This window comes from Pocillopora damicornis, chromosome 13 (assembly GCF_964200805.1).
Source record: "Pocillopora damicornis chromosome 13, jaPocDami1.2, whole genome shotgun sequence".
Taxonomy (NCBI): domain Eukaryota; kingdom Metazoa; phylum Cnidaria; class Anthozoa; order Scleractinia; family Pocilloporidae; genus Pocillopora; species Pocillopora damicornis.
The window spans coordinates 13,610,420-13,622,934 of NC_142682.1; the positions used below are offsets into that span (position 1 = coordinate 13,610,420).

At 36.4% G+C, this 12,515-nt stretch overlaps 1 protein-coding gene across 1 annotated transcript in view; it reads right to left on the reverse strand.

The window, feature by feature from the left end:
- LOC149035585 (von Willebrand factor D and EGF domain-containing protein-like) overlaps nucleotides 1-12,515 on the reverse strand; it is a 57,875-nt gene that overhangs the window by 18,131 nt on the left and 27,229 nt on the right. Inside the window, 3 exon segments of the mRNA XM_089191743.1 lie at nucleotides 8,336-8,535; nucleotides 10,882-11,097; nucleotides 11,875-11,938. Of these exon segments, the coding sequence (XP_089047869.1) occupies nucleotides 8,336-8,535; nucleotides 10,882-11,097; nucleotides 11,875-11,938 (480 nt within the window).

A 12,515-nucleotide genomic window follows, 5' to 3' on the forward strand; every position in this document is an offset into this window, starting at 1 on the left:
ATATATATATATAAAGCTCACTAGCTAGATATAGCTCACTAGAGCTATATCTAACATATATATATATATACATATATACATATATATATATATATGTGTATGTCTATATGTATGTATATATATGTATGCATATATATAAATAAATATTATGAGAGGAAAAAAGGACGCAACTACATTTCCCGACAAGCCTGTTTCGTGAACCGCTTCACTCTTCAGGGGTTTAAATGATACACAATATATATATATATATATATATATATATATATATATATATATATATATATATATATATTGTGGGAGGAAAGAGACAAATAAACTACAAGTTCATCCCTACAGGCCTCTTTCGTGGTTGCCCACTCATCAGTGGATATGATATTTCAGGAAATCCCCTGATGAGTGGGCAACCACGAAAAAGGCCTTTAGGCATGAACTTGTAGTTTATTTTTTTTTCCTCCCACAATATATACATCGCTCTACTCCTATGTATTAAGCACAGTTTAATTAAATTCAAAATTTTACACTTTATATATATATATATATATACATATAACTAACTGCAGACAGTACTGTTTCGGCCTTCTGGGCCTCATCAGTGCAGTGCTGATGCTAGGATGGAGGTAAGGCAATAAAGCCACCCCAAGTGATCCCACACATGTGGGATCACTTAAGCCATGCCAGAGTGCTCAAACTAGAAAAACTAGTGAGCATGCATAATGCTAGCAGCAATGACTCATCCTAGTAGAGTGCTCAATTTGGACATGAAAGCAAAGCTTTATATGCCAAAGAGCTATATCTAACATATATATACATATATATATATATATATATATATATATATATATATATATATATATATATATATATATACATATATACATATATATTCTTATCCCAACGTTATTTTGTTTCTTTGCTACATTAGCGAACACTGAACTACTGCTCGTACTCTAAATATGACAATCAACCACAAAATTCCCTAAACCAGATAACATTAAACATAATCTAAAAAATCATGTAAGTCCTCTGTCAATTCACGAGTTTGCTCACCGAGCACTTTGATTTAATTCGAGAGCCGTTTTTGAGAGTCCGTTTCTATAACCTTCTTGGATATTTTCTGTTGAATTCATCGAGGTACAATCTCGGGATTTCATAAGTGATTATGAACGATAAATTCGTATTGGCACCATAATTTAGGGAGGTTTTGTTAACACATCAGTTTACAATTCGTGAACTATTTCTGTAACCTACTTGGATATTTTCTTTTGAATTAACTGAGCCCGCACACTCTCGGAATTTCATCAGTAATTCACAACGATAAATCCGTATATGTAGCACAAGTGAAGCACATTTTAAAATTTCCATACCATTTTAGGAAACTATATTTAATTGACTCTCGATAAATTGACCTGCCATAACGCGTTGATTATTTTATTATTTTGTAGCCCCAAAAGCCCGGCTTATGAATCTGGAGGTACTGAACTTGATATATATGATACACAAGGCACCTTTGAAGGAGGAAGGTTAGAATAAAATGATTGCTTTTACGACCGTATATTGTACCCAGTTTACATAATTATGTAGATAATTGCTTAAAAAAAATATGTATTGGAGTTTTCTTCAGAAGCAAAGACATGTAGGTAACATGCTAATTTATGGTAATGGTTTCCTCCTTAACCTGCCTGCAAATAATTAAGTTTTATGTTTTAATTCGAGTGAGAAGATTAAACAGAAGTGTTGCAGAGTTCTCTTTAGACTGAATTCAAGTGAGAACATCAGTAAACTAGTTGATGTCATATTCTCCTCCTGAATCTTTAATTTTATTGCCCTGGTCTTTTTCACAAAGCCTCTTTTATATCTCTGTGCGCCAGCCAATGATTAAAATCTCAGTGAATAGATATGCCATATTTTATCAGTCTTTTTAGATTCCATCATGTTTTTTTTTTCCATTTACTATTTTGAAATTCATAAATGGCAGTCTCTTTTCATCCATGTGAAGAGATATTACACATTTCTTAAACTAAAATCTGAATCATGAAGTCAACTTAATTTCAGTGAGTTTGAAACTTCATTGTACAAAAGAACACTTTACTGGAGTATGTTACATTTATTTGCTGTCTCTCTGGTACATATGATTACATAACCCTTTAACTTTCAAGATCTCATAAGTAATTCTCTTTATGTCTGCCATACAATTTATGTGATGTTTGGTTGGAGAATTTAGAATTGAATCAACCAATTATCCTCTAATTGATATATTTCTTTATTCTCATTACTCATCTGCTTGGTATTGTACTGATTGTACTGATAGTGTAAGGAGAAATTCTGTCTAGGTCACTAGTGGGACTAAAACAGTTAAAATGTGGGATTTCATTATATTGTTATGATTATAATTTTGTTATGCTTTCAAATGTAACAAAAAAAATGTGATGAGAATCTGATGTTATGAAACAATGGAAAAACTGTTGCTGGTAGCTTATGTCTTAATTGTTTAAATGTTCATGGGAAATGCTTTTCTTTGAAAGTGAGGATACAGAAGTTTTCAAAGCTGGTAGAAATAAGCTGTTTGCAAGGCAAACTGGCAATCATACCTTAATGCTTGTCATGCTTCACTCAAACATGTCAGTTGTGTGTACCTACCATAATGATTGTAGAGGTGTCTTTCATGAAAATTATTTTGGTGTCACCGTTGTTCTTTGTTGATCTTTGTAGCCGAAAAAAGCTGGTAAAGGCACCGAACTTCAATTTTTTATGTACACAAGGCACCCTCCAAGGTGGAAGAGTAGAAGACCATAGACTGATGTTTACCAGGCACTTGCACTCACCACAATTATAATTATATTCAAGCAATACTTTACATATATAAAACTGATTACATGATGTCTTTAACGCATTACACCCTAATATCAGTAAGCATATTCTTTATGCTGTTCTCCATACATTTCCTGATGTGCTGGGAAGGAGAATTTGTTTAACAATCAAGAGGTTCTTCAGTTGATTATCATTTCCTTTATTCTCATGACCTTAATGCATGATTTAGTGATGATATTGAAAGGAGAAATTAGATACTAGTCCTTCTTTGGAATTAAAGTGTCAATAACTGTACACATTTTATATGCTCCTTACATTTGTTGGCAACAATAGTTAAGATTGTTAGGAAAGCAAACAGATGAACAGAAGACAATGAAAGGAGGGAAACTGTAAACTTTACCCCATGTTAGAAGAAATGATCACAGAATACTTAAGAAAGGAAACTTGAATTATTGTGCTAACCAATTTTCTCTATTGCCCTTCTTGTTTTTGATCAAATAAAATTTAATCAGTAAAGGGTTTGCTTACAATGTGTTAAATCGCCAGTGTGGACTTGATTCATCTCAAATGTCAGGAGGTAAAAGATAGATTTTAAAAATAGATGACCATAAGAAAAAGTACACATCTTGAAAAAAAATCACACTAAAGTGGTGGCATGATTGATTTGTGATATTAAGAATGACAGAAGCAGGAAAAACACATGGCGCTTCTTCCTATTCACTAGTAATTTTATTAGATTTCGGATTCTACATTCACATTATTACTGCCTTTATTCTCATAACCTTAATGTTTGATTCAGGGTAATATTGAAAGGGGAAATGAGATGCTAGTCACTATCAGGAATTGAAATGTTTAAGGAAGCAGGTTATTTAAAAAATTATAACTTTGATTCAAGCAAGTATTTGAATATGCAAGTAACATTTGATGTTTTCACATGTAACAGGATAATCAAGCTGAAGATGGCCTCAAAAAGGAGTGAACTCAACTGTGACAAATAGATCACTACTTTTGAAGCTTGAGCACTTTGTTAATACACCTTGGCTTGCAATTCTGATGATTACGGTTTACTGAGGTACTTGAAATGTCAGTCCCCAAGCAGGAACTACCCACATGACCTGTACAGTCATGAGCTACGAGATAACTTTAGAAAAATGCATTTGTGTCAGTGGAACTATTGTAAGTACATGTACAGTACCACCTGGTGAAAAAAATTAATAATTTTCTGTAAGTATGAAAGTTTGGGAGAAGTTATATTGGTAACTGACCCTTTTTTGTTAAAATCTATAGGATTTGATGATTGCAATGTATATCTCTTAGCTTTTAAACTTTCAACTTTGTATTAATTGTAGCTGTTTACCATACTTATTTCTTTCTACTTCACGCCCTACATAATTTTGCTGTGTAAGTTGCCACATTGTAACATGCAATATTTTTATTTGAGTAGCATTAAATACTCTTGCTCAAGCTTTTATTAATGCATGGTGTTTCTTACCAATACTCGATTACCCAAACTTAACATTGATATAAAGAATTGGTCACAAGATATGTGAGTTTTAAAGGGTGGGAAACTGGAAAAGCAAAGATTCCCCTTTAATTAGGACTGAAATTAAAGTGGGCTCTGCTATTTTAATTCATGTTTTTACTTTGACCTGCATGAAAGTTAAATTAATAGGCATCTGCATAATGCACAAAGTACAAATATAAATGACTTACCTCAATAGGTTATAAAATTGAAATAAGAAAGTTGTGCAGACCATATCTTGCCTTTTATCCTTCTCTCAATATTTATTCAAATAACATAGTCACTATCAGTCTCTCTCACTCTCACTTTCCACTGAGCTTGTGGAAAGATGATAACCTCAGTATTTTTTTAAATGAAGAATGAAAAGCCTGCCCTCTTACCACAGATAGTTCTTTTGTGCATCATTGGTACATACCAAGTCTTATTTGTACAGGAAGTTGATTGTTCTAGGCAGGCTAACCTATCAAATTAGTTGTGAAAATTTCTTTGTTTGACTCGATTTTACCTGACAAACCTAAACTGTACAAATAGAAACTTGAAATTTATTTCTTCTCCTTTTGAGGTGTGCGTCAAAATTTTGAAGTCATGGCAGGCTTGAACTACAGGTTTATTAGAAATCTGCATGTGTGTATGTGTGTTTTCAACATATAAAACTGGTAAAAAGGTTGCTTAGCTTTTTTCATTAATGCACATTTCTTTTTCTAAGAATCATGTTTATTTGGCCTATGCTGAGTTCTAATTTTTCAAAAAAATTTTACATTCTTTTGAATATTCTACATCTCCTTGTATCAGTTAATATTCATGTAATTAAAATAATTACATCAAATCTTGCAGATGTTTGGTACATTTTTCAACTGATCCTACTAACATTTCATCATGCATAGGGATTGGTATTGGCTATAAAAGTATATTTAAATTAAATATTTGTGCACAGCCTATGCATCAAATAATTGTAATAAAATATTGTATCCTTCTGAAAACTAGTTTATCAGAATAAAAATGAGTACCAGGCACAAGCATGGCTTTCATGATGATAGTTTCCAAGTTTGAAAAAAGTCACTGCCTACTAAAATCCAACCTCATCAAAACATTGGCAACAGGAGCCATTAGCAAATTAACAATACAGAGAAGAGAGCCTATTCCCACATACACCCTCCTTGATCCTGTTCACTTACTATGGACACAACATTACAAACATAACGTATGTTTCCCTGACTACTGGTAATTATTTTGTAATGGTGTTTACAAATTGTGGAAAATGGTTGGGTTGAAATAAAATACAACAACTTGCCAGTAGATATTCAAAAGAATACTTTTTACATATCAATAAAATTTATTGTTGTGTTTCATGTTAACATGTTGCAATAACTCTACCTTCCAGTAAATTCAACTATTTGCAAACATGAGAAAATACCATCAAAAACTTTTCAACCCATTTAATATAGCCAATAACAACATCAACTCAAATTTAAAACTAAAGAGAAAACTTGATTGATGTTTGGAATTGATTGCTGTGATGTAAAAATGAAATCCAGGTATTATCTTAAGTTTTCCACAAATGTCTTCATGATCAAATCCTAAGTCTCTCTTCGTCATCGAGTTTTAATCGCGACATTTTAGCTCTAGCTTGTCTTCTTTCAAAGCAAACTTTTGCTGCGCAAGAAACATGTTAGACCAATTTCGTACTTCATTAGCTAGAGTTGCTAAAATCATGGGCAGTTGGCTTAAAGAAACCTACATTGCAAGGAGTTGCATCAAAGGTTACTGAATCAAATAACAGAAAGAACCTCTAAAAGACGCCGTGTATTTCCAGGCAGAGGACAATCATGAGACAAGCAGTCATACCTGGACACTTCAAGAGAAGATAAAAGAGAAGCCCATACGATTCTGGCGTCTTGATTTACTAATTCACTGTCATCACGTGTATACTCTTCAATCGACTGGCGACTCGAAGTAGTCTACCGTAAATTTCAGTTTTGGCTCCTTTTCCAAAACTAAAATTATCAGTCACGCCCAAAAGAATATAATTTTTAACTGATGCTGACACCACACACTTCCTCTGAAGAAGAAGAGATTCTCTATCTTCGAAAATTTGCTCATCACATCAGGAACAATCAAAGTGCTCTGTGAGCAAACTCGTGAATTGACACATGATTTTTTAGATTATGTTTAATGTTATCTGGTTTAGGGAATTTTGTGGTTGATTGTCATATCTAGAGTACGAGCAGTAGTTCAGTGTTCGCTAATGTAGCAAAGAAACAAAGTAACGTTGGGATAAGAAGGCATTACAATTGAAATGATCATGCTATTACATTTGACAAGGTGGATGATGTCATGTGTTTTAAACGTCTATCATTTTTGTTTCTGGTTCAAAAGAAAAGGTTGGAAGTAAATGTGGGTGAAAAGTGAAATTTACTGTCTTTCGTTGTAAATATTAGAAAATCAAGGCAATACTGTGTTGATGAAAACATTAACGATTCCCTCTTTATCAAATGAGACAAACGGGAACGAGTTTTGAGTTATATAACTAAGCCAAGCCTGCCACCGTCATTTTGGATCTCCGCCTGGGTAGATTTAGGTCACGTGCTAGGCAACGTATGATCAATAACAAGATAGAATTTCATTTCAGGCCTATTTATCAATTTTGTGGTGTGTAACTTTCGCATTTTAGTAGGTTGTTTGTATGTTGAATCTTCAAATTGTCTTGAAACTTAAAAGAAAATTGTTCTTTAAAAATTCACTGAAAATCGGTAGCTAAAATTGTTTGTTTAGGTGTTATCTGATTTTCGTGTTAACTTGTTATTTCGTCAGTCGCCGGCATCTTTTGTTGCTTCTCACAGGAAAAACACACGCGACGAAACGTAATGATCAATTTTGTCCTCAATCTCACGCTATAACAGAAAAAGCTTTTGAACATCTGTAAACTCCGAGCGCTTCGCAGTAAGTGATATTTTCAATGAATCTTCGGATTGTTTTTAAGTTCAAGGACTGTAAATTACAATTTTATGAAAAACGAAGGTTGTTCTGTTATTTCAGTGTGAATCCTTGCATGCCTGCCAGTCGCTGGCGCCGCTTGTTGAAACTAAAACGAAAAAAAAAACTCGTTTAAGATTATCATTGGCTTCTTTATCACCCCACCACTATTCTTAGCAACAAAGGTCGCCATTTCGTCTGTTTGTTGCTCGCCAAAAACTATAAAATGCACTCAAAAGCCTAAAATCTAAAAAAAGTTTACAGGAATCGACCAATCGAGCGAGCGAATGCCATTCCCCACATCGTATCTATAACTCGCTCTTGCGCATGCGCGCAATTCACGAGTTAAAAACGAAAGTCTTTCGTTGCTGGAAGATACCGCTGACTAGCATGCCTTTTATCGCAAGTTATGAGAACGTCGTCCCCAGGTTCCAGACCTCGCCAATTCTTCCCTTCCCTCCCCACCCCCGGAACTGGTCTCTTAATCCCCTTGAAGAAACTCTTCTACAGCGAGTGCTGAAGAGTTTTATAACAGTTTTTATCATAATGAGGGGCTGGAAAACAAATTAACAAGAGCTCCGCTTTTGGGCTCGGCTAAATCTTTATATTAGCGGAGCTCGTAGAGCGTAGCTCCATAATTATACAAAATGGTAGTAGTAACCCATTAAGCCGAAAAAAATTGAACTTACGACCGTACGACCGACCGTACAAGGTGCTACTTTTAACATGCGTGGTCAACTGAACCGCGGGCACGCCAACGCCACGGCTTTGTCCAGTAGTCCAGTGGTCAGTGCACTGGGCTCCGAGTCGGACGACTCGGGTTCTAGTCCTGGCCGGGGCAAGGCGTTGTGCCCTTGAAACGTGCGGGAAAAAAAAATGCGAGCTCCGCTTTTAGGCTTGGCTAAATCTATATATTATACCTCTTTCAAATAAGACTGTTTTAGAAAACGGGTGTATATACATGAACTAGCCCTAATCAGTCACGTTTTAGTATATGAGAATACATCAGTAGACTTAGAGAATATACATTACCTCCAACTCTCGCCAAATGAATCGTCTGTGTAATACTGTTGCTTATCTCCTCCATGATCAAAATCATTAGAAGGGTTGTTATCAAAGTTTCCACACATGCCCTCAGTTTTGTTGACGTCAAATTTGGGAGCTTCCAGTTCAACATTATTACCCCAAGAGTACCGCTTCATTTTTACTACTGCACCAGAGGGAAGACGAACCTGATGGGTGAAGATCCGTGAAGATTAATCAAATGGACAGTTTATTTGACAACACCTATTGTGTATACACGTTTTTTGGTCGTTCGCAGCGAATCTACATTGCTTTGCTTAAATATTACAAAATGAATCTGGTAGGCCTTTAAAGGCCTTCCTTCGAAGTAGGGAGTCGATATAAATCAGTTCCTGGTAGAACGGTAGGTTATATGAGCTAGTTTTGTAAACATTGGCAAAGATGAAAGTGATATTAATGTTGCAAAAAAAAATCAACTTCAATAATTTCACCGGTGAACTGGGTGGCTTGAAGAAGAATATATACATTGTGTCATAAGTAGGTGTGCTGCGTATACACGTTTTTTGGTCGTTCGCAGCGAATCTACATTGTTTTGCTTAAACATTAAAAAATTAATCTGGTAGGCCTTTGAAGGCCTTCCTTCGAAGCAGGGAGTCGATATAAATCAGTTACTGATAGAACGGTAGGCTGTATTAGCTAGTTTTGTAAACATTGGCAAAGATGAAAGTAATACATATGTTGCAAAAGGAAATCAATTTTAAAATTTTCACCGGAGAACTGGGTGGCTTGAAAGTAGAATATATACGTTAATTTATCTTCTAGGTCCCTTCTAGGTCCCTTCTAGGTCCCTTCTAGGTCCCTTCTAGGTCCCTTCTAGGTCCCTTCTAGGTCCCTTCTAGGTCCCTTCTAGGTCCCTTAGCGATGCCGAGAAAGCCCCACTGAAGAAAGGACTGAACTTTACTTTAACTCCTGTGAATATTACGGCCACAGAGATCATCGCCAAGGTCGAAGCAGCTGCAAGACAACTCGACGCCGAACATGCAGATACTGTCAGAAGAGCTGTTAACGGTATCCTTCAACAGGCAGAACCACCAGAGCCTAATATCACGAAGGATATGCGAAATGTACTTAAAAGCCTGAAAGAAGACGAGTCCACTGTGGTTCTCCTAGCAGACAAAGGGCGCACTAGCGTAGTCATGGATACCGAAACCTACCGAGCTAAGATGTCTACGCTTATTGAGAAAGGACCGTACCAGCTCCTTAACAAAGATCCGACAGGCTGTCTGACCCGCAAGTTGTCGAGAAAGCTGCTTACCTTGAAGCGAAGCTATGGAAGAGATTAAAATAACCCTCAGGTATACACTACCAAAGAGGATATAGAAGATATTAAAAATTAATCTTCAGGTATACACTACCCAAGAGGGCATGCAAGAGATTAAAATAACCCTCAGGTATACACTACCCAAGAGGGTATAGGAGAGATTACGAATAGCCCTCTGGTGTACACTACCCAAGAGGGTATAGGAGAGATTAAGAATAACCCTCAGGTAAACACTACCCAAGAGGGAATGCAAGAGATTAAAATAACCCTCAGGTATACACTACCCAAGAGGGCACGAAAAATTGAATTCACACTAATTTATATCAGGAGACCGCTCTTTGTCTGGACTCTTTCTTTTGACTGAAAGTTGAGGCATCCATCGTTAAATTACATAGTTATTATCCTTTACTAGTTCCCGAATGTCTTTGTCAAGCTCGGCTATTCTTGGCTGACATCATTGCAATTTCCCTTGATATTTCAACTGGAGGCATTTCCCGCCTAAAGTGTACAGTCGAGGGCGATTTGATTTACCGCATCAACAACAAGATTATGTTTTGAGACCTCGCGAATCTATCTGCTGGATTTCTCCCTGTCTAATTAGTGCGGCACAGAGACCAATTGAAGATATAACATGCATGTTGGTTTCCTGGCGTTGAACGAACAGCCTATGTTGGTGCGCTTGAGACCTGCTGGCGGGACAGAACTTATCGTAATCATCGCGGAATCGACGAAACAATTCGTTCTTTGCAAAAGCTTTCGGCCTGATTTCACATTAACTTTTCGTTAGCACATGCCAGTACTTTTTGGGGTCGAGATTGGATCCCGTAACTATAGAAAGCTCAGCCGATCGATCGAAGACTTCGGCCTCCAAGATAAGATCGCGCCAAGTAATTTCAATGCCAGATTTCTTGTGTTTTCGTAGTTAAAATCCGAGCATAGATGAAGTATTAATTATTAGGTGAACCTTTAACTTGCAATCAACAGGTTTAAGTAAATGCATAGACACCTACCGACCGCAAACGTTGATGTAATTCGTAATTCTTTACACTGATGACAGAAATATAGCGCCTCCGTAGAATGCATGCTGCGAATTTTTTTCGGGGCCAAAGCTCCTCATGTTAGCTTTTTGCTGTTATTCACTACGATGAATAACCACAACCTTTTATACGAAATATATACGTTGTGTCATAAGTAAGTGAGTTAAAGGAAACATGTAGGTTGCATTAACTCTTACCACATATTCGCTATAGCTTCCATGGTGTCGAACAAGGATCTGTGTACCTCTCATCAGTCGACCTGGACTTGTTATTAATACTTTCATTGGCATCCCATAGTTGTATTGAAAGTCTTCAGTGCAGGAGGTGAGCACAATGACGTCGCTGAGTTCTCTAATAGCTACTCCACAGTTGCAAGTTACAGTTCGCCCACAATGCCAAAGTCGTGTATGAATCTTTGCGTAATGAAATGTAAAAAGGAATATTGGAAACAATACTCCGCATAAGACTTTGGCATGATTCTTTCAAAAGAAATGAATTGGCATGAAAAACCGAAAAAGCGGTTTATTGTAAAGTATGACATAAGCAATATGTCGATGGGTCACAAGAGGAAGCAAAGTCTTGCTTACAGTTAAATGCCTTCTGTTTTGATCTCTTCCTGTCACTCATACCTGTAAGAACCTTTTGGTACACTTGGGTGGCATATCAGGCGATTATGGTTCAGCCATGGTTCGTGTTTTGGTGAGATGCAGTCGAGACTAAATACTCATGGCAAACTCATGACGTAGGGTGAGAATTCTTTAAGTGGAACCCAAGAAAACCCAAAATTGAAATCCAAGATAAAATTTACCACGGGTGAATTCGTTTAATTTTCCCATGGTAAATCGATTTCCCCATGATTAATAGTCTGTAATGTGGCCACAGTTAAAAGAGATAAGACAATTTAGGAAACTCAATCAGCAGTGCCTCAAGTTTCAATATTTTTCTTTTCATTCACCAATAATATTATCAGCTGTAATACCTCAACCATACACCTCAGAAAGATACATGTCCTCTTTCCTCTCCAACCCTTCAGAAAGGCAACCACCTAACAGTGTTTTAGAATTTTGCAGTAGATTTTCTACATTTAGCTGTCATCACTTTTTCAGCCTTCAGTTTAATGCACGATCGCCTTTTTTCCTAATTTACTCACTTAATGTGAGCTTTGTGAGTGTTTAAGCAAAAATACCTACCTCAAAATATCGTTCCTTACTACGGTACAGAACGAAATCTCCCGGCCTGTAGAAATGGTAATATCTAAGTGAAAGAAGGACAGTTTGAGTGATTAAAACTTTCAGAAATTTAACGATGGATTAGTTCCTCGTTAGAAGTCTTTTTTGCCCACAGGATTTAGGCTTATGAGGGACATCCATCGGATATAAGAACAGTTCATGGGAACATTAATACCAACCATGAGGTATGAGAATTTATCACACATTTAGAGATCAAGGTGACATGTAAGTCGTAATCTACTTTTGGTTCAAAATTCTTATCGGCAACGAGACCAAGATCTCAGATGTATATGGGGGATAAAAGTGGCTTTAAGGAGATTCCTCAGTATTGCACTAAGCATCCTGTACTGCGCATAAAAATCATGTAATCAGGGGAATAAGCGCGCGCATTTCGAGAATAAGTTATTGTTTTTTGAAAAGCCTAGAGTAAGGTTAACATGAGTAACCGGCTCTTAAACGATGCAAGCATTTAACAGCATTACGGAAAAAGTGAGGAGCATCCCATTTGAAATTTAAGCCTCGCTTTAGTGTTGACTCGTTACGGACCAATGCACGAAAGTGTAAGAGGTTCACTGGAATAAAGAATGGCCAGTTGATGTGCA